The sequence below is a fragment of the Ursus arctos genome, unplaced genomic scaffold (assembly GCF_023065955.2).
Source record: "Ursus arctos isolate Adak ecotype North America unplaced genomic scaffold, UrsArc2.0 scaffold_28, whole genome shotgun sequence".
NCBI classification, from domain to species: domain Eukaryota; kingdom Metazoa; phylum Chordata; class Mammalia; order Carnivora; family Ursidae; genus Ursus; species Ursus arctos.
In genome coordinates this window covers 8,984,008-9,007,754 of record NW_026622963.1, presented here as the reverse complement: position 1 = coordinate 9,007,754, position 23,747 = coordinate 8,984,008, and the positions used below count along the sequence as shown (strand labels likewise).

General features: G+C 39.6%; 1 protein-coding gene across 1 annotated transcript in view; it reads left to right on the top strand.

The window, feature by feature from the left end:
* Positions 1–23,747, top strand: part of NPTN (neuroplastin) — a 69,242-nt gene that overhangs the window by 14,619 nt on the left and 30,876 nt on the right. Inside the window, exon 4 of the mRNA XM_057303600.1 lies at positions 19,700–20,093. Coding sequence (XP_057159583.1) covers positions 19,700–20,093 — 394 coding nt within the window. The remainder of the gene's footprint in view (positions 1–19,699; positions 20,094–23,747) is intronic.

Genomic DNA, 23,747 nt, shown 5'->3' with positions numbered 1-23,747 from the left:
GATACGTTAATCACCTAGCATGATACCTGACACAAAATATGTGTTTGATAACAGTTTCTTTCACTATTATCCTTTCAGTTATCTTGGTTTACTTTTTAATCTGAAAGCTAGCTGTGTGTTTTTATATGATGATTATGAAATGATTATGAATTTTGATTATGAAATGATTATGAAATTTGAAATATCTAATACGGGAGATATCAGTCCCTTTTTATTTTTAATAGAAGCAAGGAAGTAATTAAAATGATTTTTATTTTGGTTAACACACAACCTATCAATCATTTAAGGTCTTTAGAGCCTGGTGCTAACACAGAACATGCTAATTTCAAACGATCAACCTCCTTAGTCTTTCAGTTTGGCTTTCAACTTTAGCATAACAGTGATGTTTTAAACAATGCTATCTATCTGTTTATTTATAAAGATTTATTTATTTATTAGAGAGACTGCTCACGGGGTGGGGAGGAGCAGAGGGAGAGGGAGAGAGAAACCCAGGCAGACTCCTCACTGAGCACAGATCCCAACTTGGGTTCTGAGATCACGACCTGTGTGGAAACCAAGAGTTGGATGCTTAACTGATTGCCACCTGGGTGCCCCGCAGTGCTGTTCATTTTGAAGTAACGGTAGAGCAAGTAATATTGCTAGTACTACAGTACTTTATTGCACCTTCAAAATTAGATTATGCCATAGTAGTGACATATTTTTATAGTTGTTGCTTGAGTTAGAGATTTAGCAACATGATTGTCACTAGGAAACTCATGTGTATGATTTTCTTCCAGTTCAGCGGCTGTTTTAAAAGTTCCACATTTTCTTGGTTCTTGTAAAATGCTTTAAAGACATATATGTCTTGATGTAAGTCTTCGTACTTCAGCAGCAGCAAATTCTTTTCTTTTTAACTTTAGATGTTAAGACAGGGACCTAAATGATTAAGGCAATACAAGAAACATGTGCTTTATTTCTTGATTCCCATCCTCAGAATTCTGTTGTTCGTTTGTTTTCCTCCACAATACGATTTTGAGTCCTTTTTAAGAGCTTTTTGCTTTAATTATATATATGTATTATATTTAGTTAAACACCATATATATAAGTATATATTTAATTTTTTTAAGTCCTCCCCTCCATTTTTTCTATCTTTATTTTAGTCTTACCCATACCTACTTGGCCTCATCTCTTCTGGTATCTTCCATTGTTTCTAGATAAACATTTGGTACTTTTAAATTCTTTATCCTGTTTTATTTGAATCATTTTGAGGCAGAGGGGTAGCGAATTCTATTCTGCTTGTCATATGCAAAGTTTAGTTTAGTTGACTCATGTTTTTGAGCTGGAGTGTTTGCATATTGTGACTTCTGGGCATTTTTGCTTTTCCTAATAGCTGTTTAATGATTTTTCTTGTATGATGGAGATTTTTCTAACATGCTCTTAAAATCTTTTAATCCCCACAAGGTCATAATGTCCATATTTTTTAGAAACAGCTCAGCTAGTCTTTGAGGCCTAGTCACAAAGGAAATTAATTCCTTATAGAACAGAGGACATCAAGGCAGAAAGAATTCCAGGCAGGTGGCTAGTAATGAATATTGATTATGAACTATAAGGTACTTGCTGTGGGCTGGTAAATTTTAGTGCTCCCCTGCAAAGCTACCACTTACTGTGGAGTGCACATGAAACATTCTGAAATGTCTGCCTATGGAGCATATAATTTGCTACCCAGTGGCAGGTAGACATACAATTCAATTATGGGGTGGGGGTGGTGCTAGGGGTAATCAGATTTTACAGCTGTAGGAAGAAAGGGCAAATTTTGATGTGCATTAAAGAAAAAAAATACTAGAGTATACAGAGTAGTAGTTCTTACTTTAGGAACAATGTTAAACTATAGTGAAAATTGCTGAGAAATTAAAAATTGCTGAGAAATTACCATTTGAAGTATGAGATGGCTAGCACTTGTATTTCAGTAACAGTTAGTATAGTTTAGCAGCTTTAAAGTCAGAATGGGAAAGAATTTGAGTGGAATGTGTTTTTAGTAGTATCTTAGAGTGTCACCTTACCATTCTGCAACACTATCCTTTTGTCACTGAAACAGCTCAAGAATTGTATCAAGTCTTAAATTCTCAAAATACACCATTGGAAAAACTTGACAGGCCCAGTACTACCAGCTGAGCCTGAGGTAACCGGATACATAAACTTGTCAGCCATATCTACCTGACATAAAATGAAGTTTTCATCAGGTTGAATTTTCAAAGGATAGATAAAACTTAGCTCCAGGAGGGAATATTAGCAGACAGGGAGGATAAGTCTTCCTGCCTGGGATAGATGTTAACCATTTTGACATGGAATTATGTCATTTAAGTTTTTGAAAAAAGGGGAAAGTTACTGGATTAAAAAAATTATGAAAGGACTTGCTTACATGGTAATTTCAAATAATACCCAGGTGTATAAGGTAAAATATTAAAGTTCCTCCTTTTATGCCTTGATTCCCACTCCCCAGGAACAAACACTGTTAGTAGTCTGTGTATCCTTTCAAAGCTTGTTTTATGTAGACGTATAATTTAGACTGTAAAGCTCTAGTAGTATTAATTATGATATAATTTATCTTGGTATTTATAGCCTTCCTTTTTTGGATATGGTAATTGGCGTGACAGGTATTTTCATTTATGTAAGTGTATGGAGCCTCTAGAATACTTCTATTACTCATTGTCACTGAAGGGAATTATGTTGATGATGACTGCATTCTTTATATTGAAACTGGTCCACCGAGAGGGCCTTTCTCATTCCAAACAGGGAAAAAGCTTTATTAAATGAAAAAAAAAAGATATATTACTGTATTTTTATCCTGAGACATATTTTTTGTCAGAAATCCTGAATGTTCACACATTTAATATCGTAGCCATGTGGATAATTCCTGGGACAACTCTGCTGATTTTTAGTGGAAGCATTCTGGATTCAATTTGCTGTCCCTTTTCAAGAGAAGCAGCAATATTTTGCTGGTGTTTGGGAGACTAGGTAAGTAAATAACCTGATCTTCCACCTCATCATGGAATTAGGAGGTATTGTGGAGTTAGGAGGTGATGAAGACCTGAAGCAAGATAATCAGCGTGCAAATAAGTAATTCTGAAAGGAGAAAAGAATGGATTTGGATTGTTGACTGGATTTTGGGATTTCCTGAGGAACCAAAGAGGGATCAGATTTTAGTGGATAAAACATTATAGTGAACAGGATTCTGAATATTTGGATTCTAGTAAGGGCGCTGCTACTGAATTAGAGCCACTTTGACCAGGTATATGTTAAGTGTCAGACGGGCAAGAATTAGATTGAAGTTTTCAACTTTAAGCAGCTGAAAATTTTTTTCTTTTTTCTGTTTACTTAAAAATTAAGTAGAATCTCAGTTTGTTAATTAGATAAAACTAGAGCTGTTTAGGAGGGGAGGGAATCTCCTAATTGTTTCAAAAACTCCTTAGGGTTGGAAGAGCAGAATTTTAAAATTGATGATATGGGTGACCTCTTTGTAGACCTACTACTGAAGCAAAAAAAATTTTTTTTTTGCACAATGTTTCTTACCTTTGCTTCACGATTTACTTGCTCAGTCTTGATAGCTGCCTAGGAGAGGTCTTTTGGATACTTTGCAAAGTCAGTGATTGAAATATTTATACTAATAGATTTGTCCATAGTTGACATAAGACCAAAAGAAGAGATGATCTCTTTAAGACAGAGTCTATAAAATAACACAAAGACAATCATCCTATGACTTGGTAAAATAATTTTTATTGCAAGATTTGTCAGACTCTTCATGAGAAAGACCTGCTCGTCATTTGCCTTGAGTTTTGAAATCCGAGAATATGCACAGGGTAGGAGTGCAGAGGTATGCTGTTAAGTCCCAGCCTGGAAAAGGATTGAAAGTGCTCTTAGTTTTCATCCTTCCGTGGGAAGAAAATCTTCAGGGTGTGTGGTTTTAGCAACCACCTTGGGGATCTGCTAATAAGGACTAGACTAAGTTCCAGTTTACTAGTTAGGAACACCAGCTTAAAATAATAGGTCACAGTTAGTAATGCCAAATACTTTTTAAATCCATAGACCCACATAGAATTTCCATATAGGTAACTTAGATGATTGGGGATGATTGTAAATTGATAAAGGCCTGAACTGGCAACATTAATGAGGGAGAAGTAGAACACACTGTATGATAGTCATTCTAAGATAAAATGTTTTTGGATTGCATAATGTATATAGGCTATTTTTAGTTCTAATTGTCCATAGTAATACAAAGTATTGCTGTCAGGCAAAATAGCGTATTTTGAACTCTGGAATCATAACTGCCAGAGTGTGCATCCTGCTTCTGCATATCTGTAGAATGGCAACAACAAACTTAAGCCAGTAGATTGTATTTTAATGAAGTGAGTTAGATTATATAATATACTTTGCACTATGCTTGACACATAGAAATGATCAGTAAAGGTTAGGTGCTGTTATAATGAATTTTTCACACATTCAGTTACCTGTTAGTAATCTTTTTGGATCTTTTTTTTTTTTAAAGAATAGTTAGAAAATGTCCTACTTCCTGCTTTTTCCCCTACAAAGGATTTTCTTAAAGGTTATCTTTTCAAAGAAGAAATTTCTAGGCTGTTTGTTTTTGATTCTGGGAGGTTTACAGGGAAATCTGAATTTCCTTTTCTTTCGGGATGGGTGATGGGCGGCATCATTACCTAATTTGGAAAAGAATGGGAAAAAATTGCATTCCAATTGTAAAGTAAAATCTCAGATCAAAATCTGTTTTTTATTTTTTCAAATCAAAAATCTATTTAAATTCAAATTTTATTCCCTTGCTTGTTAGTAATAATGGACATGGCAAGAAAACAGCTGGCATTACGGATTTGATTTTTTAAAATAAAAATAACTTCTAAGGTATCTGTGGTAAATTCAAATATACCATAGTGTAGTTTTTTAGACTTTTTGATTGTGTCGATATTCAGAAAATGACACTGATATTCTGAGAAACTCCACTAATCTAAGAGATACGGTTTCATTTATTATACTGCTCATTAACATACTAATTACTAGCACATTTAAGTTGTTAATAGGTTGAAATTTAATGAAAGGGTTTGATCCTTAATCCTCAGTTAATAAGAATTGTTTTCTCAACATCCTTTTAACAAATATTATTGACTGTTATATGTGCAGCAAGGCCTTGTGGGGATACAAAATTAGAGGCCTATTCTGGTTTCCAAATAATTCACAATCTATTAGAATATACTCTCTCTCACTAGCACAGTACTGCCGTACACATCTTCATGGGTTCATAGAATACTGCATTTCAGTTTATTATATGTACATTTGTAGAGTAGTAGCTGTTATATTAGAAGAGACCATAGAAATCCTCTATTCCAATCTTACAATTGTACACACAAGGAAATGGAGGTTTCAGATTAAACATATATATTATTAAATGGAATAATTTCTGTACATTATTATACTTTCCTTAAAGTCACAATTTAAATTTTTGTCTAGCATTTTATTACCATGAAGTTTGGTATTCATTTCTGAAACACTATCATTCTGATAGTGGTACCTGATAATACATTTTAGAGAGTTAATGCTAGCTTATATAATCTTGGCCTATTTTGTACCAGGGTTTATAATTTTACTAGATATGATAGTACTTTCAGACTACCAAGTAAGGAACTACCTTTTGCAAATATTAGGGTTCACTGATCTTTGTATACTGTCATTTGAAACCAAGGCAGTAGGGCTTGAATATGTATGCATACTTTATAGTAAGGCAAGAGATTCTGGTTAGTGGGGAATTTATCTGAGCCAAAGGTGGTATAGATACCAAGTAATAGTGAATATAGGAGACTAGGGTCGAGGACTTACCAGTTTTGATGGGGGGGGACCCTGGAAATTTGGAGGTGCTTTGTAGGACTAGATATATTTAAATCTGAGACATAGGTGTTTTAATAGTCAAAGGGGTTCTTGGAAAATTATTGCTCAAAGTTCTTGGGAAAAGTTTTTAAATCACAAATATACTGTATTTAGAATTGAAAGTGAATTGACCTGGAGTTTTATTCTGGGACAGCTCCATTCTAATTGCTTGATTTTTACACTGCACAACCTCTAGGTTCCCCATTAGTGGGGTAACTATAATTCTCTGTTGGTGCCTGTTGTCCCATCATATTTATTCATAGCATCCCTTTCACTCTTTTAAAAGTGTCCTGGTTTACTTGTGTTTTTTGTTTTTTTTTTTGAGTAGACTCCACCCAGCATTGAGTCCGATGCAGGGCTTGAACTCACTACCCTGAGATCAAGACCTGAGCTGAGATCAAGAGTCAGATGCTCTACTGACTGAGCCACCAGGCACCCCAGAAGTGTCCTGATTTACATAATAAATTAGGTGGTTGCCTTGCCCATAAGTGTAGTATCTGCCCTTGGGTACTTAATATGATGAAGGTATATGAAATGTCTTCCTATGTTGGGTAATATGTTTTTCCCTAAGCTGAGAGATTTCTATTTAGTGGAGTTAGGAGGACATTGGTAAAGACAGTTTTATGGTAAGTGTGGGTGATCTCAATGTTTAAGATGATTTATAGGCTAGAAAAGAGCTGTATGTTTTCTATTCTTGCATCACGAACACAAGATGGGTGGGTATCATTTCGCATGTCTGGGTTAGACTAAATTCTCATTGCTCAAAGATAGTTTTGCATTAATGTGTCATTTAAAAAAAATTTATCTGCAGTCGGGCATGTGGGTAGCTCATCAGTTGAACATCTGATTCTTGGTTTTGACTCAGGTCATTATCTCATGGGTTGTGGGACTGAGCCCTGCATCAGGCTCTGCACTCAGTGGGGAGTCTGCTTGCAGATTCTCTTCCTCTTCCCCTCCCCTACTTGAGCGTGTGTGTGCATGCGCGCACGCACGCTCTCTCTCTGTCTCTCAGATATTTAAAAAGAAAATTATCTGCAGTCAGGTACTAAATGCCAAGGACAGGTAAATCTCAGTACATGATTAGAAGTATTTTTCAGTTGGTATATTTAATTATTTTTAGTGGGCTTTATTTTTTAGGGCAGTTTGGGTTCACAGCAAAATTAAGAAGAAGTACAGAGAATTAACTCTATATCCCTTGCCCCCACCCACACATAATAGCCTTCTCCACTAACACCATTCCTGTCAGAGTGGTACATTGGTGAAAATTGGTGACCCCACAGTGATACTGAGTTCCTTCTCAGTGTTGTACATTCTAGGAGTTTGGGCACATATTATGACCTGTCACCATTACAGTGTCATAGAGAATAGTTTCACAGCCCTAAAAATCCTGTGTTCCCCTGTTTATCCTTTCTTTCCCTCCCCATTAGCCCTTGGCAGCTGCTGATCTTTTTACTGTCTCCATAGTTTAGCCTTTTTTAGAATATCTTATAGTTGGAATCAAACAGTATGTAACCTTTTCAGATTGGCTTTTTTTATTTAGTAATATGCATTTAAGGTTCCTCTGTGTCTTTTCATGGCTTGATAGCTCATTTCTTTTTAACACTGAATAATATTTCATTGTCTGCAGTGTATTTAATTTTAAGAAAATGTTTTTGATAGTCTCTTTCTGAATAGGCTTAGTAAATTCCACAAGTAGGATTTTAACTCTTCTAACAGCAGATTGAATGTATGTTAAATTCCCATTTAACAGGGGTGAAATTGCTTGCTGCTTTAAGAATCATTTGCCCTGTGGCTCCCCCTTCACCATTTAAACATGAAACTTTCTTTGTATTATATTGCCCCTTTTGGAGATGCAACTGAAATTCCGCGAATAAACTATATGTAAATTGTTGAGAATTTGGAGAGAAACACAGATCTCCATGAAGTACGTAATACCAAATATTCCTTAGATCCTGTTGCTTCATCTCACCATAGCGATGATTTTGCCGTCGTTATGACTTAAGTAGTGGGAAAGCTTGCAACTTCAGTACATTGTCAGTATGGTTAATAGGTGGAGTCAAATTTATCTCTTTTCATAACTCATTTTTAAAAATTCAGAATAAGACTCATAGTTTTATTGAATTATCCTCAGTTTTTTAAATTGAGAGACCATTGGAGCCTAGATGGGGGAAGGAAATTCCCCATTCCATGCCACTGTCAAAGTGGAGAATCTCTTAGTCATTTGCTTGTGTGTTATTGTCCTTATTTTCCAAATTCATATCTGGTTAATCTTTATAAACGTTGAAGAGGACCATAAGGTGAGAAAAAGAACATAAATATTGCAGTACGTCATGGAAATAGGAACTATGTTCCTGTTGATTCCCCCCCCCCCCCCACATTCACTTGTTCTGTGGCATATTGGTTTTATTTGTTTCCAGTACTTTACTGCAGAGTTGCGGGGTGAGAATTGGTTTAGTCTTGGGCATTAGGCTGAGATTCCATATGTTTTCCTTTTCAAAAGTTGAGAAAATTTGGTTGGGATTAAGTATAAGCTTCTTCCCAAGAAAAAATGTTTCCCAAAATAATCTTTAGAACCAAGTGGGTGTTTTTATGAAAAGTTAAGGATTTTTTGTCAAGGCGAATAGCATTAGGCACTGTACTCAAAGAAAGTCTCATGGTGCTTTGGGAGCTTCTGGTATGGATCCTGTGCCTTGTCTATGAGTCATTAACAGCAAGAACATGAGAAGACCCTTCTTTTAAATCTTCCAAAGCAGAATAATAAATTATTTACCTGACATTATTAGAAGTGTTGTCCAGATAAAGAAAGGGAATTAGTTCCTATTTTGGTGTATTTTATACTAGCAAAAGTGCATTGCATTCAGTGGTGAATCATTTGGAAAGAAGTGTAATTATGTAGAAAGTTCCATTCCCAGTTCCTTTTTCATCCTCCCTGAGTGATCTCATCTCCTCCCTTGGCTTCAACTTCCATCTAAGCTGATAATTCCCAAGTGCGTATTTCCAGCCTCCACCTCTCTCCTGAATAACAGATCCATATTTTTAACTACATCTGAACATCTCACCAGCATAACTTATCCTGTATGTGCCTTCAAAGCCAACTCTCAATTCATCTTCCTTTATTCCACTGACAGTATCACTCTTCACCCTGTGGTCAACAATTTCAGTTGATTCATTCCCTTAAACATTTCTCAGATCTGTCACCTTCTCACCATTTTTGCAGCTACTCTTACTTATTAGTTCAGACTCATTTTTCATTTGGAGTATCAAAGGAGTTTTCTAACTCCTTTCTTCTGATCTGTCTTTCATACTGCCACCAATCAGATCGGTCACACTGCTTGTTCTGTAGAAAGAAGCCCAGACTGCTTAGCCTGCAGGATGCTTGTCATTCTCCTTAAATTGTGAGGTCTTGAGGTTATAGACTGTCTCATTTTTCTGAGTAACATGAGTACTTAACAGGTGTTTGGTCAATAAAAGCACTCAAAAAATGTGGATTTTCTTCAGCTGTATCTAGACCCTTTCTGCCACTTCTCAACCCTGTGTTGCCTAGAGCAAGACCACCTCCTCTCTCCCCACAACTGATAAGGCTAAACTTAGATTTCATGCTTAAGTTTTCTGTGCATATATCAGCCACAGCAAAATTAGCTATTTCTTTTATGCTCCTATTGTCTTTTGTATATCTATCGTGGAAGTAGCCATTACCAGTTGTATTTTGATTATTTTTCTGTGTTGTCTTCAAGGTTGAGCGCTCTTTAGTAACAAAGTTTATTTTATTTTTTTAGCAACAATGTTTATTTTAATTATCCCTGTGTACAGTTTTTAGTAAATAGGCCCTCAAAAAATGGAAATTGAATTAAAAGCAGGCTTACAGTTTATAGTTTGAGAACTAGAACAAAGACAAGATAAAAACCATTATTATGAAGTCATAGTACATGTGCTGCTGAAGGGAGCATAAGTCCTAGTGAGTGATACAGTTTTTTAGCAAACATTTTTGCCACATTTGCTCTTTTGGTTATGAATCAGACTCAACTTCTGGAACAGTATTATTTGGTTTCAGAAACATCTGTGTGACTCCTATGCCCATATTTCCCTTCTATTTGAAAAAGCTGAAAAATTCCACAGTTTCACACTAAGACATTAGTTGTCAAAGTGTGGTCTGTGAACCAACAACACCAGTATCACCTGAGAACTTGTTAGAAATGCACATTCCCAGGCCCTGCTTCAGACCTATTGAATCAGAATCTTGGGATGGGGCCTAGCAGTCTGTGTTTTAACAGATGATTCTGATGCATAATAAGGTTTAAGAATAGCTGCTCTAGGATTCTGCCATCTAAGAAAAGTTTTGCTTTTGACATATAATAACAAAGTTTCCAGGGTGGTTTCCACTATGAGCTATTTATGCTTTGGAAATAATTCCTTAGAAGAGAAGACTGGGACTATATTACCTAACATTCTGGGATGTGATTCAAAGATTGAATATCCCTATGTGCAAACTATTTGCCTCTGGTTTCTGGGAATGGCTGTTTAAAAGAAGGCGGGTTTTCTACCTCTTTCAGTTCAAATGTCTAATAGATTATATTCAGACTGTCAGCTTGCACTGCTTATGTTCTTGGTCATTCTAATGGGGGAATATATGATGATGAAAGAATGAGATGAGGGCAACCCTCTTGGGTCCCCTCCCTCTTCGGGAGCTTTGTACTATGGCTCAGTAAACTGCTTTGCTGCCCACCACAAAAAAAAAAACAACAAAAAAACAAAAAACAAAAACCGAATTGTATCCTTCTCTGAAGAATGAGATGAATTGTGTTATGTTTAAGGTTTAAATCCTGATTGGATATTGCCAGGGACAGAAAGTGAGTTTGTTATCAAAAGTTATACTCAATCTAGGGGCGCCTGGGTGGCTCAGTCGGTTGAGCGCCTGACTTTTGGTTTTGGCTCAGGTCATGATCTCTCAGGGTCTTGAGATCCAGCCCTGTACTGGGCTCTGTACTCGGTGGGGAGTCTGCTTGAGATTCTCTCTCACCTTCTCCCTCTGCCCCTCCTCCTGCTTGTGTGCTCTTTCTCTCTCTAAAATAAATAAATTTTTAAAAAAGTTATATTGAATCTGTAGGCAAGTGAATTTCACAGAAAAAGTAATTAGTGAAGGTCAGCTTTTCATTATAATTACCCATGGCTCTGAGACTGGTTTCTTTAATTGGAGTATTCAACCTTTCTAGCATATTGTTTTCATTTTGCTTGTAATAAATCCAAACTGGAGGGTCAACTGAGGCATGCTTTGTAACTGTATCCCCCCACCACACACACAAAAATTGGTTTTGGCCTCATAGTTCTGTTTGGGTATAGTTCTAGATTGGCCCGTAGCTATTTTTGACAGTCTTTTGGAATAGGAGAATTTTTATGAGCATTTGCTTAAATATATAAGGGTTTCACTGTTTGAAACCAGACCTTTCATTAAGAGCACCTTTTGAGATACAGCTGATTTATATGCATTTGTCTATTTCCTTTGGATGAGACATCCTTGGTTTTTAATGGCTAGCAAAACTAGTTTCTTTCCTTTGTGTACTAGCAGCTTGAGTACTATTTGTGGAGTTAAGTAGATTTCCTAAAGTTTCCTAAAAAGACTAGCTTGATAGCAGTTTGTGGCTATTGCATTTTTCCCCTTGGACACATCCTTAGTTTTTAAAAACTAAGGTTATAGTCATTTTGATATCACAGTGAAAATGGGACCTGATCATTTATATTTAGCCTCACTTTCTTTGTTCAAGATTAAATTAAAATGCTTCTTTCCTTCTTGGAGTGAGGAGGAAATGTTGTTAGTCCCAAGGGGTGTCTTTAATAATGAAGCTCTTTATTTGATGTCCATAAAAGACTTAAGTGGCCAGGATTTTCTAATAAATAACATAAACAGAGCTTTCAATCTTTTAGAGCCCTTTGGAGGACGATGAGAGTCCTAAGCCCCTGGAGCATGTTACATATACATGAAGAAATACAAGAGTGGACAAGAATTCTAAATTTTATTATTAATTGCTGGCAACTGTATCTTATTTAATGTCACTTTCCATTTGAAACATATTTAAATTCTTTGGGTCAGTGGTTTTCAATGCTTTTATTCCTTTGGAAAATTGGAAAATTAAGAAAAAGTGCAGTAGACAACCCCTCTCCCCCATGGGTGAATCTTAGAACACCCAGGGCTGGTTTAAGTTGTCCTTTGTTACAGACTAGAATGCTTGCACAAAATGGCCACCTATATTATTACATTTATAGCCGATTAGTTAATTTCACATTGTTTATGTGAACTTCACCATGACCTTGTGAAGGAGGTAGGGATTATTTTCCCCGGTTTTCAGATGAGGAGACTGAGGTTGAAGAAGTTGAAGAATCCAACCTAGATGTAAACCATGCCTCATTTCCTATAAGGTGGGCAACTCTCAGCTTACTAAAAGACCCGTATCTGTCCACTCATTCAATAGCAATATGCTTGAGACACAGATGTCTAACCTGGGGTCTGGGACACCCCTGTATTGTAGGAAAATTTTTGTTTGTATTTTCTGGGATGAGACAAGCCCATGGTTTCTTTTTATCATACCTCTAACCTTTTTTTTTTTTTTTCCTTTCCTCCCCTTTCCTTTCCTTTCCTTTCCTTTCCTTTCCTTTCCTTTCCTTTCCTTTCTTTCCTTTCCTTTTCTTTCTTTTTTCTTTTTTTTTTCTTTTTTGTCACTGACTTTGAGACCCATGGATCTAGGTAGATCATGCTTGTTTAGCTTCTCAATGGTAATTGACAACAGGACTGAATGAAAATCCTTGTTGAGGATCAGTCATATCAGATGCTTATCCCTTCTCTGTCCTAAAATAACATTTGCATAGAGGTTTACCGTTAACAGAGCTCTTCCATATAAACTACATGACTTAAAACTACCCCATAAAGAAGATGGCATCATTCCTGTTTGAAGAAACTGCTCAACGGTTAAGAGAATTTAAGGTGTGGTGGTACTGACTCAAAGGCTGACACTGTTAGACTGAAATTAAGCTTAATCTGACATGGTCCCAAATCCTATAACTACCATTTTATCTTACATTCTGTGAATTTACAGTTTGGCCTGCCCAGTGTTCGGTATCTTCCCATATATCATTGCTAAACAACTTGATTTGTAATTGGTGGGATTATTCTTTACTTTTTTTTTTTAAGGAGAATCTTACACTGCCTCTTTCTATTCTCATTACTCTTGGGCTTTCCATATTGTTCATATTATCTCAGATTTAATGGTTTATAACTCTAGTAACATTTCGCCAATTCCTTGAGTCCACATTGCTGCTATCATTCTCCCCATTCTAGTTTGCTCTAAGGATAGGAAGGAATGAAGAATTCCCTTCTTTTTCATTGCATTCTGCAATCTACTTCCATTCTGGTTCTAAATTTATTTTAAAGGTTAATCTTTTGTTGTTTCTTGAAGTTGGATTCTAATTTAGAATTCATTTTGGCTGTAACATTTCTGCTTCCCAGCCTGTTGTAGAGCAGTGCTAAAGGCTACTGCATGTGGCCTGTTCAGCATTATGTCTGCGGAGACTTACAATAATAGCTAACATTACTGAGTGCTTGCTATGTGCCAGGCACTGTTTTAAGCTGTGCTATTTCATTTAATCCTCACAATAACACTGTGAGGTTGCTACTATTATTAGCTTCTTTCTGCAGATTAGGAGAAGCTCAGAGAGGTTAGGTCACTTGCCTGAGGTCATATAGTTAGTGATTGCACCTCCCGACAATCTGATTTTAGAGTTTGCTGCTTTTAATTACTAAACTACATAGTCTCCTTCAAACTGGATTTCCCTATTTCTCCAAAACAGAAGGCTGGCTAAAATGCTGAGTAGATTTCTTTAGCCATTTGTATGGTACGCTTTCTAAATAAACGGTGGGCCCTGGCATAGAAACTAGTGATGGGGATAGTCCCAAACCTTTGTCATGTCTGCCTGATAGAGGTAGCTGTGAAAGGAATAGGTTTTATTTTGGGGAAATAAATTTTTGTAATTGCTGCTCTTTCTACCTACAGATCAGACTAGTCCATGGGATCAGACCCAGATACTTCCTTCCTGCTGCAGAAAATGAGGTCATCCCATTTTCATCCATTCCCAGGGCCTCAGGCCTGCCTTACCCTTGATGGTTACGCACAGAATAAGTGCATATGTATTTATGACCTGTCTTTGTTGTTAAGGAATAGTGATAATAATTCTTAAATTAACAGTAAGGATAGGGAAGATGTGGGGCGCCTGGGTGGCTCTGTCAGTTAAGCATCTGCCTTCAGCTCAGGTCATGATTCCAGGGGTCTGGGATTGAGTCCCAAGTCTGGCTCCCTGCTAAGCGAAGAGTCCGCTTCTCCCTTTCTCTCACCCTCTGCTTCTCCCCCTGCTCGTGCTCACACTCTCTCTCTCAAATAAATAAATAAAATCTTAAAAAAAAAAAAGGGTAGGCGAGATGTGTACAGCCTGTGTATACAGTCTTGTAGCAGTTCACAGTTGTTTAAATAGATTTGAAATACTATGCCTATAACCATAGTTAGAGATCAGCTTGTCTTGCTCAGTCTTTCTTCTTTTTGATGTATATGATATGAGGGTGTGTTTGGTGGTGAGATGGGAGGGGGAGAGAAATGCTCTTTTGTCCTTGGCTGTCATTTTCTCTTTATTATGAGGCATGAAGGAGACAACAGCATGAGCCATCCACAGGGAATTAGTAGTAAACAGGGGCTTGAAGGGAACAGCTGTTTAAAAAATAAATAAATAAAAGGTGACAAAAGCACGCTAGATTTAAAAGCCTGGCCTTGGCAGTAGTCAGCTGAGACAGAGAGAGGGAGAGAAGTTAGTCTTATCACCTGTTCAGGGATTGCCCTGGAGGTGAGAATTTCAGCTGTAAAAATCAGTGATGGTCTCAGGTCCTGTGTGGGACTAGGTTAGCTTTTTTGCTTCCTTAGGGCATATGTAAAAGCAGTTTTCTTGGGATTGGGCTCAACTTGCTGTTCTGTGTTCCCTTTTTCTTCTCACCCGCTGCTACATATCTACACATCCAGTTTTTCCTGCCAGAGAGCTCCTCCTTTTCTCCGGCTGCTAGCCCCAGCTGTCATCTTCGCTTCCCATCCCCCATCCCCAGTTATGCAATTTTACATTACTGCTTTCCCGGTTTTACTGTCTTCAGTTTTTTATACTGTGCTTGCTGTCCTCCTCCAACCCTAGCTTCTAGTCTCTCCCTTCCCCCAAACCTCTGACCACCTTTCAGCTTCCTTTATCATTGTTGAACTCAATGCACTTTATTAGTACTTTCTCAAACCTGTTTGAGATCTGAGCCCTGTTACATGTTACAGTGGGTAGAGATGATGGTGGGGAAGGGGTAGAAGGCTGTTTTTCCGAAATTCTGGCTTTTTCCAAAATATTGGATGGGCTTTGACCTGGAGATCAAACAGATGCTTCTGCAGGCCTCCCAATTTTAGGCATTCGTGTCCTCTTATGTTGAGGGCACATACTTGATTGAAAGCCCTTGGTGCTGGAAGGAAGGGCAGTGAGTCAGGCTCTGAGCCGTCTGCCTCCTCCTGCTACTGCTGCAAGCTGGTTCTTCTCTTCTGAATTGGAGCTAATTTTGGATGGATAATGAGGTAGATGCTTGCTAATAACTTTCCTTTGCTAATTGTGATTTCATGATACTGTGTAGAGAGGTTTTTTGTTTTTTCTTTTCCCTGCTGCTAGGAGGAGAAATAGATCGGTTTTCATGGATTTTTGATGTGTGTTTAGCTATCAAGGAATCCTGTGCTTGGTTTGGTTAGAGGCAGTACAGTTTAATGGAAAGAACCGTAGACTAAGAGCTGAAGACCTGTGTTCTGATCGCATCGCTACTCAAGATTAGCTACCTAAGCAGTCTTGGGCAAGTCATGAACCTCTCTCTGCGCCTGCTCTATGAACCTTGTGAAACTATGTGAATGAAATGCGATGTGATGCGTGTGGAAGCACTTTGTGAACTGTTAGGTTTTATAAAAATTTTACGTACTGCCCTTTGTTAATTTGCCCCTGACCACAATATCAGAGAAATGTATGTAATGTTTTTAAATTCTTCCCTCCTATGAAGCCAGGCTTCTCAAGAGCAGGGTGATGAAATCATCAGAACTAGGGGGCAAACTTGCTTCTGAACCGTCTTTTCTTTTGTTTTCTCACTTTTCTTCTCTGCCCCCCCTCCCCTGGCGTGCGCACACCCCCCCACACACACCCACACACCCACCCACCCTTGCTTGGGGAACTCTTTGATCCTGTGCTTCTAGATCTCCATTCTTTACTAGGATTATATAATTTTAAGGAGTTAGTGATCACCGTGTGCTGCACATTCCACTGGACAGGTCCTTGCTTTTGGTAGTCAGAAATTATTAATTCATTAATTACCTTTAAGTGGTGACAAAAAAAATATCTTTAACTTTTAAATAACTACAAAAAACTTTTTCTATTTTAGTAAGGGATATTGACCACAGTTGTGGCAAGTATTAGGAGACCATGCTTTGGCTTTGGACATACCTGGATTTCAGGCCAGACTCTTTCACTGTTAGCTTGTGACTGTGGGCAAAGTACTTAACTTTTTTGGGCCTTAGTTTCCACCTTTAAGGGTGTTATGGTGGCGCCTATCTTATAGGACTGTTGTGAGGAGTAAATGAGGTAATATAAAGTGCTTATTAGCACATTGTCTAATGCATAACCCATACTTAGAAAATGTCACCTGTTGGTGCACATGGCTAATAAGAAATAATAGCTTTCAGAGAGCACATAGATAGATGTCTGTTGTTAGTGTTTTAAGGAATTTTAAATCTTGTTTTTGCATGAATTTGTTTAAATATACATCATATAATTTACTAATTCAAAGAACATTTATTTTTGACTTAGTCCCATTTTCCTGTATGCAGGTAGAAAATTAAACTGAATCAGATCAGCATTCCTTCCTCCTTAGTAGTGAGTCTTGCCCTGGGGTGGCAGGGTCAGGTTGAGTGACTTGCTTGGTTCTGTGCACTAGAAATTGTGTTCGGGCTGTTTCTCAGCTACCTTTGAATTGTGTAGTGTTGGGATTTGAGATTACACTGGAATTGGATGGGTTCTTGGGGTTCTGGACATACTTGCAGGCATTCCTTTTACATTAGCTTAGTCATTAGGTTGATAAAGAGGCTTAAATGTCAGCCTGCATTTCAGAAGGGGAAAAATACAGAACAAACCCACTAACAGGTTTCTAGAGCATGATCAAATGGGTGGTCCCTGACTTACTGTGGTTCAACTTAAAACATTTCGACTTTATGATGATGCAAAAGTGATACATATTTGATAGACACTGTATTTTGAATTTTGATCTTTTCCCAGGCTAGCAATCTGCAGTCCCTTCCTCCCTCATGGTGCTGGGCAGCAGCAGCGAGCTGCAGCTCCCAGTCAGCCATGTTATCACGAGGGTAAACAACCCATACACTTAAAACCGTTCTGGAGTCCTACAGCCATCCTGTTTTCATTCTCAGTGCAACATTCAGTAAATTATAGAGATACTCAACACTTATAAAGTAGATGTTCTGTTACGTGATTCTGCCCAAGTGCAGGCCTGTGTAAGTGTTCCGCGCATGTTTAAGGTAGGCTAGACTCAGCTGTGGTGTTCTGTAGGTTAGGTGTTTTAAATGCATTCTCAACTTTAGAAAATTTCAACTTACAGTGGCTTTATCAGGATGTAACTCCCTCGTAAGTTGAGGACAGTCTGTGCATAATCACAGTGTTTGAGAAGACATAAACTCCGCCAGTTCCACAGAAAATGTGAGAATAAGAGCGCTTGTAATTTACACTTAATGATTGAGAGTGTGATTAAAACAAACTACTACTCTTTACTGCTCCCTAGGGATTTACTGATAACCAGTTTTCCATGGTGATTAAACCAGTAGTAGAATGAACAGAACCAGCTTCCTTTACCTGTCCTTCTATATTAGTTGGCATTGACTCTGATGGGTGGGCATGTGGCAGTTTGTGAAATTAATACCTGGCTCCTTGATTACCACTTTACCTGGAAGGGAGCTCAGCTTTTCATTGCTGGAGATTGGTGTCTCCTTTCTGAAATTCTGAAACTTCCCTTGCATCTGAGAGTGACATCTTTTTGGCTTCTTGAGGCCTCTGGTAGATGGTAGTTTAGAATAGCATTTTCAAGGCAGAACATTTAGTCTAAGGCTGTTAATTACTGGATTCCTGTCCTCCTCAGATTCTCAATGTTTTATGAATTGAAAGACTAGTATGAATTTGGAGGTCTTGGCCTCTACTTAAGTAAGTATAGTACCTCTCTGAGGGTTCTCAGGTCCATGACGTGGAGTTTATTTCCAAAGGCAAGTACTTCTATGAATGTAAACAGAAAATTCTCCACTTAGTAGCCTCCATTTTTAGCCAGCTCCTTTACATCCTTGGCTTCTGGACTGTAGGAGAACTGTTCCGTTTAATTTATACCTTTCTTTTGGAATGTTTTTAATCTGATGTCAGTAGATCCTGGCCCCACTCTGCTCATTAGAAAGAACCAGCTTGGTCCCCAGAGAAATTGACCAGCCACTCTTGCCCTGTACCTTGGGACACTGCCTGAATTAGTAGAAATGCTGATGAGCCCCAGGTGGAGTAAATGGGTGAGAGAGAGTATGCTTGCACCGTGATTTAGTTTATTGTGGACCCTACTCCCAAGTTCTTCAGTTAAGTCTGGATTTTCTACTCTCTTTCTGCCATTGCCGCCTTGTCTTAAGGGAATGTAACCTAAAGCAAATTGTGGACAAGTGGAGGTAGGCATCAATTTCAATTCCTGAACAATGCCTGGCAATGTTGTTGAGGCCTAGCCTTCACCATAGAATTCAGTTCATCATTACATATTTCTTATTCTTTATGAACTGGCCTCTAGGAGCTAGGCAAGTAAACTATGTAGACAGAGCCTGTCAAGTACCATGGTAATTTTTAAGACTGACTTTTCAGGAGAGCTCTCTAGTTGTATGAACCTAGGGAATTGTGGAAGGCATTGTCCCTCTGTTGGCAATGAGTTGGATTGCTGTTACTGTTAGTTTCACTGCTGAGCTGACAACCGTAGTAGTTCTCACTCTGAAGTACAGACTGTCTTGTTTTCCCGTGCCTGAAGGTCTGCATTCAGGTAGAGGCTACCTAGTCACAGCTAGCTGGGCCGTTTGTTTGCCGTAGACCAGGGAAGAATAGGATGGGGGGGGGTGGGAATCCATCCTGAACTCAGGATGGAATTCTGCACAAGAGGGAAATATGCTACCTTTTCAGTTGAAATTTGGACTTGCGGTTCCCAAGAGAAGGCGTCATTAGGTCAGTTAATATTTCTTGTTGAGGCCCACAAAAGGCATTGCATCTCTAACAAAGTGTTCACCCATCCAAAAGAGAGATCCTGACTTGGCACATAGAGCTACTGCCGCTTGTGGTTATCTTTCATCACTTGCCTGAATTTGAAAAGGTAATGGTTTGTGCTCTACGGAAAAAGACTCTTCCCTGAACCTGAGGCTTTCTCATTCCTACCAACCGGGCCCATTGCTAAAACGCTTTCCAGTGGGCTTGCTTCTGCCTGGCTAGCACCTGGGCCGCCCCAGCTTGTAATTAGCCTGCCTTTGCTTCATAAGCTTCCCAGGGTGGTTCTTCTTCTAAAAGCTTGTATGAAATGCTATTTACTGTCTCTTTATAGTTTAAAAATGGAATCCTTTTTGTTCTTTGCAACTCATTTGCTTTTTTCTTTCCTTTTCTTTAAATTACTATTAACACCTGTTGATTCTTTTTTTTTTCTGATTGGCCTGTCACTGCATTCCTGCTCCCCCTCCCTCTAGCTGGGTTTGTCAAGTCGCCCATGTCAGAAACTAAGCTCACTGGGGACGCCTTTGAGCTGTACTGTGACGTGGTCGGGAGCCCCACGCCAGAGATCCAGTGGTGGTACGCAGAAGTCAACCGGGCAGAGTCTTTCAGACAGCTGTGGGACGGTGCTCGGAAGCGCCGTGTCACCGTAAACACCGCCTACGGGTCAAACGGCGTGAGTGTGCTGAGAATAACCCGGCTCACCTTGGAGGACTCTGGGACTTACGAGTGCAGGGCCAGCAACGACCCCAAGAGGAATGACTTGAGGCAAAACCCCTCCATAACATGGATTCGAGCCCAGGCCACCATAAGCGTCCTTCAGAGTGAGTCCAGCACCCTACAGTAGTAGTACTGTAGTCATTAGAGGTGGCCCGATGACCCTTCCCTTCTGCTTCCTTTCCCTCTTCCCCAGTATGATCGCTCATCCCACCCCTTGTCTTCGTTTTTTCAAACCCACGACCCTTCTGGTTGTAGTGTATGAAAACATCTGTGGCAACTTTTTTTTTTCTTTGCCGTCCTCTCTACCTCCCTCATCCCCCAACCCTTCTCTGTGTCTTTCTCCTCAGGAACAAAGAACTTGGGGAAATCCGTGCCTGTCCAAAATCATCTGCAATGGGAAAAGGTGGGGAGGGAGAACTGGGCGGGTGGGGGAGCTCACAAAACCACGTAAAACTCACAAAACCAGGCAGTTAAACCAGGGTAGTGTTGAATTGTTTCTTTCCCTCCCCTTTAATTTTGTAGTAGGTTTCCTGCTATCCTTTTGCTGATTTATTCTCTGGTGCCTTTTTATTTTTGTTTCTCTCCCCAATCTAACTACTTTTTATTTCTTCTGTTCATCTGTTTGAAGCTCTCTGAGTAGCTGCCTTCACCTCTATGGTTTTGAGTTTGTGTCTGCCCAGCTTCTCCCCTCACTGTGACTTGGTGTCATCCTGTTCTGTGATGGGAATGTCGCCATAGGTGCGGTGTGGTGGTGTGTTTTGGTTGTTGGGTGGCATGTAAGCTTGGATATTTCCATAGTTCCAGCTCTTTTTCTTTTCTAAAACAGTGGCACGTGTTTCTCTGATAACAGCCCTCCACTACAGCAGTACACTCCTTACTGGTCCTGCCCATCCAGTCTCCTGTTCTCTTAAAAGCAGCAGCCTGAGATTTTCTCCATACGTCTTGCTGTTGGGCACCAGGTGACACTAAACTGCAGAGTATTTTTTTTTAAACCCCATCTTGCTGTTTCAAAGTCAGAGTTCCATCTGCTTCCTGTTCACAGATAGCTTGACTCTGATGACTGACTGTTGTTGGCACAGTGCTCCTCATCCCAGAGGCTGGCAACCCCAGAAGTAGTTCGGAAGCCATTCACACTGGCCTGTTCTTGTATTTTGAAAAAAGAAGAAACTAAATTCCAACCAAGTGATGAGGGAGAGCGAAGCGGCTAGCTGAGAGTTCTTCCCTTCCTCTGTTGTAGCAGTACAAGTAAGACATTAGACACGGGAGCTCTTGTGGCCACCTCTCTTTCTGAAAAGTGTCTTGCTACTTGTACAGTGGGAAGGAGAGGGAGGGAGAAGCCACCAGTGAGCTAGTACTCCTGGCCAGGAAGAGGTAGTTCTAGCCCCACATCTGACCTGATTATAATTGAGGGAGCATACTCTACTTAATGGAAAGATCCTTTGGGTTTTTGCCTTCTCTTCAAGAACTCAGACTTATAGCCAGTTCTGGCCTAAGGAACTGATTAATTTAGAAAGAATAAGTAGAAAGAGTAAAAACACATTCATGAGGAATTTGGTAATAACACAGGAAATAATAGGACATGGGCCCTGAGTCTGTATATTTGTATGGAAGATAGCAGGTTAGTTGTCTGTTCTTTATAGTGCCTTAGAAGATGCTTATGAAGAGGAGAGGCCTTAGGGGAGAGAGAGAAGAGGCTGCTGCAGCTGGCACTGTTCAATCAGAGAACCTGCTTCTGGAAAGGGGAAAAGAAAACCTGTCTATGTGAAAATGGGGAATATTAACCCAGCAATTTTCCTTTTATTTAACAATTTTTCCCTTGCACGCTTCCTTCTCCTGCCCCCTCCCCCGCTCCTTTCCTTATAAAAGCAGAATTACCCAAATGGCCACAAAGATCTGCAGAAGTTTGTAGGCATGGACTGGGCTGGGCATTTGGTACTTGTACTTCCAGGAGCTTGACTCAAGTAGACTCAGTTAAAAGGTCATACCTTCGGGCCAGAAGAAGATGAGTCTTTGGGGGTACTTATCTACCAATCCCGAGAATACATAACATTTCCCCAGTTTACTTGGAAATAAACTTCCTAACTTAGAAGTGTCTGTATGTGGTTAAACCAAACCCTCTAGTTCAGTCCCGTCCCAGACTTCCCCATCAATCAGTTAACCCTACTTAACTGTTTTAGAGAGTCGAGCTGCCGCTGCTCCTTCTAAAGAACACCCTGAATTCATTCTAATTGAGTAGTTTTATGGTCTTAGCATCCCAAGGACATTTGCCTCCAGGAGGAGGTTGAAGTCTTCTAAGGACGACTTCTTTTTTTTTTTTTTTTTTTTAATTTGAGATGGGGGCGGGGCACAAGGAGGGAGGAGAGTCAGAGAGAGAGGAAGAAGCAGACTGTCTGCTGAGCAGGGAGCCTGATGTGGGGCTCGATCCAAGGACCCTGAGATCATGACCTGAGCCGAAGGCAGACGCTTAACTGAGCCACCCAGGCGCCCCTAACGATGACTTCTTGACAGTACTTTCCCCAAAGCTCCTTGAGTAAGGTAAGGCAGGAAGAGAAATACGCCCAGCTTTTAGGGTATCTCCCTGGCCATAGCGTGTTCTTCTACACATGAGTGATGGTGAGGGTAAGGATCTCCCAACTACTGCTTCTAAATAGGAGTCAGTGGCAGGTAAACATTTTTGGGCTTCTCCTAAATGTTCCTCTCTCCTGGACTTTCATGCGCAATGCTAAACCACACGAAGAAAAAGCTCCACCTTCATCCTGGTACAGAATGCAGATGTGCCACCCTGGCCAAGGAGTTTGGTTCAGCACTGGTTTCCATATACAGCAATCAGCAGAGGGAGGCTACCCTACCCCACAGCCCTCCTATGGTGCAGAATTCTGTTCAAACCTATTTAAATTATCCACTTGCTCCCAGCTGACTCTCTCCTGGATCTTTAATACGTAAGGGCAAACGTGTTTTCCCTTGCCTTCCAAGAATTCTTGGCAGGAAGTCTGAAGGTTGCTCTCATCACCTTCTTGATCTCCCTGAGCTGCAGTGGCATTTGCATCATCACAGGTAAGAGTAGCACTTACTTTGGCCTCCTTGTGTTGCAACATCTGGAAGCTCTTGGCCTCATCGCCAGAGTGTACCCTTTCTCAGTGCAGTCTGAGAAGAAGAACCAGAAGGAGAGTCCCACATGGGACAGAAAATAAAATTGGATGATAAAAATTTAGTAAAAACCTAAAAGTGTGTTTGGGTTTTAATGTTGCCTTTATATTTTTAATTTCTGTGGAGTACTGGTTCTCTCTTTTGTTTTTGCTTGGTTTTGATTTTTCTTGGAATTGTGGTGCTTTCTGCTGACGGTGTGTGTGCGCCTTCCATTGCAGGGTTTGCAGCCGTTCTGCTCGACTTAAGGCCCAGGGATTTGGCTTCTGTCCAGTGTGTTTCGGAAACCATGGGACACCACTCTGCTAACGTGTTTACATGCATCTGCTTCTGTCTTAGTGGCTGCTATGCCTCCATTATCTGTACATAGAGACCCTGTTTGATGTTACCAGTAAGGACCAGTGCTGAATGGAAGATAACCACTATCCCTTTGCCAGAGTTGGAAAATAGTGAGAACCCAGTTAATCGAACAGACTTGAGGATTTGCTTTATTTGTCAGTTTTCTTTGATATGAGGTCTGCAGTCAGAAATGTTACATGTTACCCATGTCCTTGGGTATTTTATTTTTCAAGTGTCCCATGACTTCTCCATTCTGTCCCCCTCCCTGCACAGGG